The sequence below is a fragment of the Zerene cesonia genome, chromosome 5 (genome assembly GCF_012273895.1).
Source record: "Zerene cesonia ecotype Mississippi chromosome 5, Zerene_cesonia_1.1, whole genome shotgun sequence".
NCBI classification, from domain to species: Eukaryota; Metazoa; Arthropoda; class Insecta; order Lepidoptera; family Pieridae; genus Zerene; species Zerene cesonia.
The window spans coordinates 2,583,140-2,586,437 of NC_052106.1; the positions used below are offsets into that span (position 1 = coordinate 2,583,140).

The 3,298-nt window shown below is 33.7% G+C and overlaps 1 protein-coding gene across 3 annotated transcripts in view; it reads left to right on the plus strand.

Annotated features, from left to right (window-relative positions):
- The window catches only part of LOC119839998 (ralBP1-associated Eps domain-containing protein 1), an 8,233-nt gene extending 6,588 nt beyond the window's left edge, over positions 1-1,645 (plus strand). For 2 of the 3 annotated variants that reach the window (XM_038366480.1, XM_038366482.1), the window contains exon 6: positions 11-1,645. In XM_038366480.1, the coding sequence (XP_038222408.1) occupies positions 11-329 (319 nt within the window). In that variant the 3' untranslated portion in view covers positions 330-1,645. The remainder of the gene's footprint in view (positions 1-10) is intronic. The other variant, XM_038366481.1, reaches the window with a different exon arrangement.
- Positions 1,646-3,298: the final 1,653 nt, after the last annotated feature.

The window sequence follows — 3,298 nt, forward strand, 5'->3', positions numbered from 1 at the left end:
CGCCGTCGAGGCGCCTGGTGAACCAGAAGAGCGAGGGCGAGCCGGCGTTCCCGCCGGACGCGTTCGCGCCGCGGGAGTACCGGGAGTACGAGGGCGAGGGGTTCGGGTACAACAGGGAGGACGCGCCTAAGATGCACGGCGCGTTCGAGGTGTACCGCAAGCCGTCCAGGGAGTCGTCGTGCGAGGCGGACCCGGACGTGAAGGCGCTGCAGGAGCAGAACGCGGTGCTGCACCGCGTGTGCCGCGCGCTGTGCGCCGAGCTCGCCGACGTGCAGCGCGAGCGCGAGGGCCTGCGCGTGCGCCTCGACGCGCACTCCACCCCCGTCTAGTCACTGCGGGCCCTTTGCCTGCCTATTTATTGTCCTCTGTCTGTACATAGACATATTCCATGTAATCATTTAATCGATATAGGTAATCTCATATTATTTTGTTTGTATTACGATCGTATTTATGTTAGATTTTATTGTTGTACTTGATGTCGCTACGGACCTAAATGATTAATTTGTGTCAGTTTCGGTTTGATGTTTCATTCGATATTTGGATTTTTCAATTCTGCACAGCTATTTATATGAAGAGGCTATTTTAAATAATAATAACTAACGAGCACTATTTAAATTAATGACAAAAAATTGCGAAACTTCCAGATGTACTTTCTACTATTTATTGAATCGGAGTATCATGTGCTTACCTATATACTTTTTCATATAACTGTCGCTCTAAATTTGGCCATCAGTAATGTCCACCAAAATATATTAATTTTATCTTTGTGATAGTTAGTGAATTCGGTTCGATAAAATCTACCTCAAAATTTTTCAATAACGAGATTAATCTTTCAGCTAAAGCTATGCCAATGTAGACGGATATTTAAATATTAACTGTTAAGAGTATTTTATTACAATTAGTACAATGGATATAGTAATTCTGTGAAATAACTTAATATTTTTTTGAAATATAAATATTGTCACGAATAATTTGTAGCCATAAAGTATGAAGCATAAGCATAAAGCATTTATTTAAAATTTGACAATTCGACAGTACAATACTGTAAATGTATTCGTAATGATTAATTTATGGTCTTACACTGAGATCGAGGTAGAACCGCTTGCATTGCATTCCTTTTTTTATATAAACGCTTTATGAAAATATAAAATTAAAATCTAAAAAAATGAATTAGATTTCGCTATTTGTGAATGTTGTATATTATAAAATAACATAGGTGTTGTATAAATGGAACGGACTAAGGAAAGCTAAAAACTATGTGATGTGTTTTACACAAGATTGTTATTTTAAGTAGATAGATAATATTTGTCATCTAAAAAGTTTTAAAATTTTGAAGCTGGCAACATTTTATGCTATCCTTGCTAGCGATTGTTAGCTTAAGTATATAAAAATAGTTTATAGTGATGAAGTGTGAACATGAGTTGTAACTTGTATAATATAATAAGGTTATTATAAAAGCAAATTTGTTTGAAATGTACACCATCTTCGTGTAAATACATACTTTTATTTTTTCCGAATGCGTTGTCATTTGTATCTTAAAGCTTTATTACACACAAATCTATATTTCGGTCCAATTTTTGTAATAATTAGTATTCACCATTATATTTACCTATTTATGTTTCGTATAAAATATACAGTAATGCATATTATTATAGTAGTTAAACTATGTATAATAAAATTATTTGAAAATTAACCAATTGTATTTTTATTTAATTAAAAAAGAACGCTTTTTTAACATTTATTTATTTTAGAAAACAAAAAGAAAATGGTTCGTTTTGTTTAATATAGTTTTTTTGTTAGCTTCACTTAATAAAAAATCGGTAACTTTACTTATTTTCAACAAATGTCTTAAAAACGAAGGAGATTCTCTAATCAACTGTAAAATTATTGTTATTATTTATTTTGTTATTTGATAACATTCACGATTCGATTGCCGCGAATTTTTTTTTGTAATTAATAGAAAATTGTCATTTGGTTTCATTTTAGAATTTGACCCCCATTTTGTAACATATATTAGATAATTTTAAATGTAAACTGAGAACAGGAAAATACATATTTTTCATTTATATTTTATACTAACGACGCTATCAACTCGATTAATAAAACGAAAAAGAAAATATTTTGTACAAATGATAAAAAAAAAATTACGTTGGACAACGTTTTATGTACAAAATAACCTCTCTAATATCATTGGTTGACGATAAATTGTTACGCTGTTATATTAACACTCCGAAGCAGAATATCTGTAGCGCGTTCAGCATGAAACTATTATTGCTAATCTATATTCTATAAGGAAGAATATCTTTATGTACGAGTGTTAACAAATCAAATCCTAGTATTTTCTTGTGTTTTATTTTACACGAGTATTATACATTTAGAAATTCAAACTTTTTAACGGATTTTGAACGCGAATCATTCATTACATTATTAACCCGACGTAAAGTGTTCGAAACGTCGGGCTAATAATATAATGAATAAATCGCGTTTAAAATCCGTTAAAAAGTTTTTAATTTCTAAATGTACAATACTCTAAAAAGTTTAAGGAGAGGTCGTTATTAGTAAATTTTCAGCTCATTGTTTATTATAATATATAAAGCATTTTGAAAAAAATACAAATATGTGTGCAGAAAAATAAAGACTACTGTAATTTCTTTAAAAATAAATCGCGATATCAGAAATAGAATAATTAAAAAAAAAAAAATTATAGAACACACACGGTGTGTCCGCCCGCACAGCTGGCTCGACTCTATGCACACGCGCAGCGTGGGCTCCCGCACCAGCGACAAAAGCGGTACGGCGAGATTGCCGCCGGTGCGGGAGACACGCTGAGCGTGTCATAGCCGCATCGCCGGATGAACAAAGGTTCTGGATCAGCAGTGAAATTGTTAATGTTATTCTTAATCTAATCTAAAATAAAAATGGTATATAAATTATTTTGTATTGATTAGATTTTACATAGGAATACGTTTCTTTGTGTCTATGACTATTATATACTATAGCCTTCCTCAATATATGGGCTATCTAACACTGAAATAATTTTTCAAATCGGACCAGCAGTTCCTGAAATTAACACGTTCAAACAAACTTTAAACTCTTCAGCTTTATAATATTAGTATAGACGTTTCAAGTTTCTAACAACGAATTAAAAATCGGAAGTTAAAACAGCCGCTTAACGAGGCTCCTAAGTTCCTGCAATACTATCATGCATACCTGCCACTTGCCTGCCAGACCTTTTTGTTTGTAGTTTGTAGTTTGTAGCGGCGCCCCCGCGCCCCGCGGTGCGAGTGACCGCTTGACG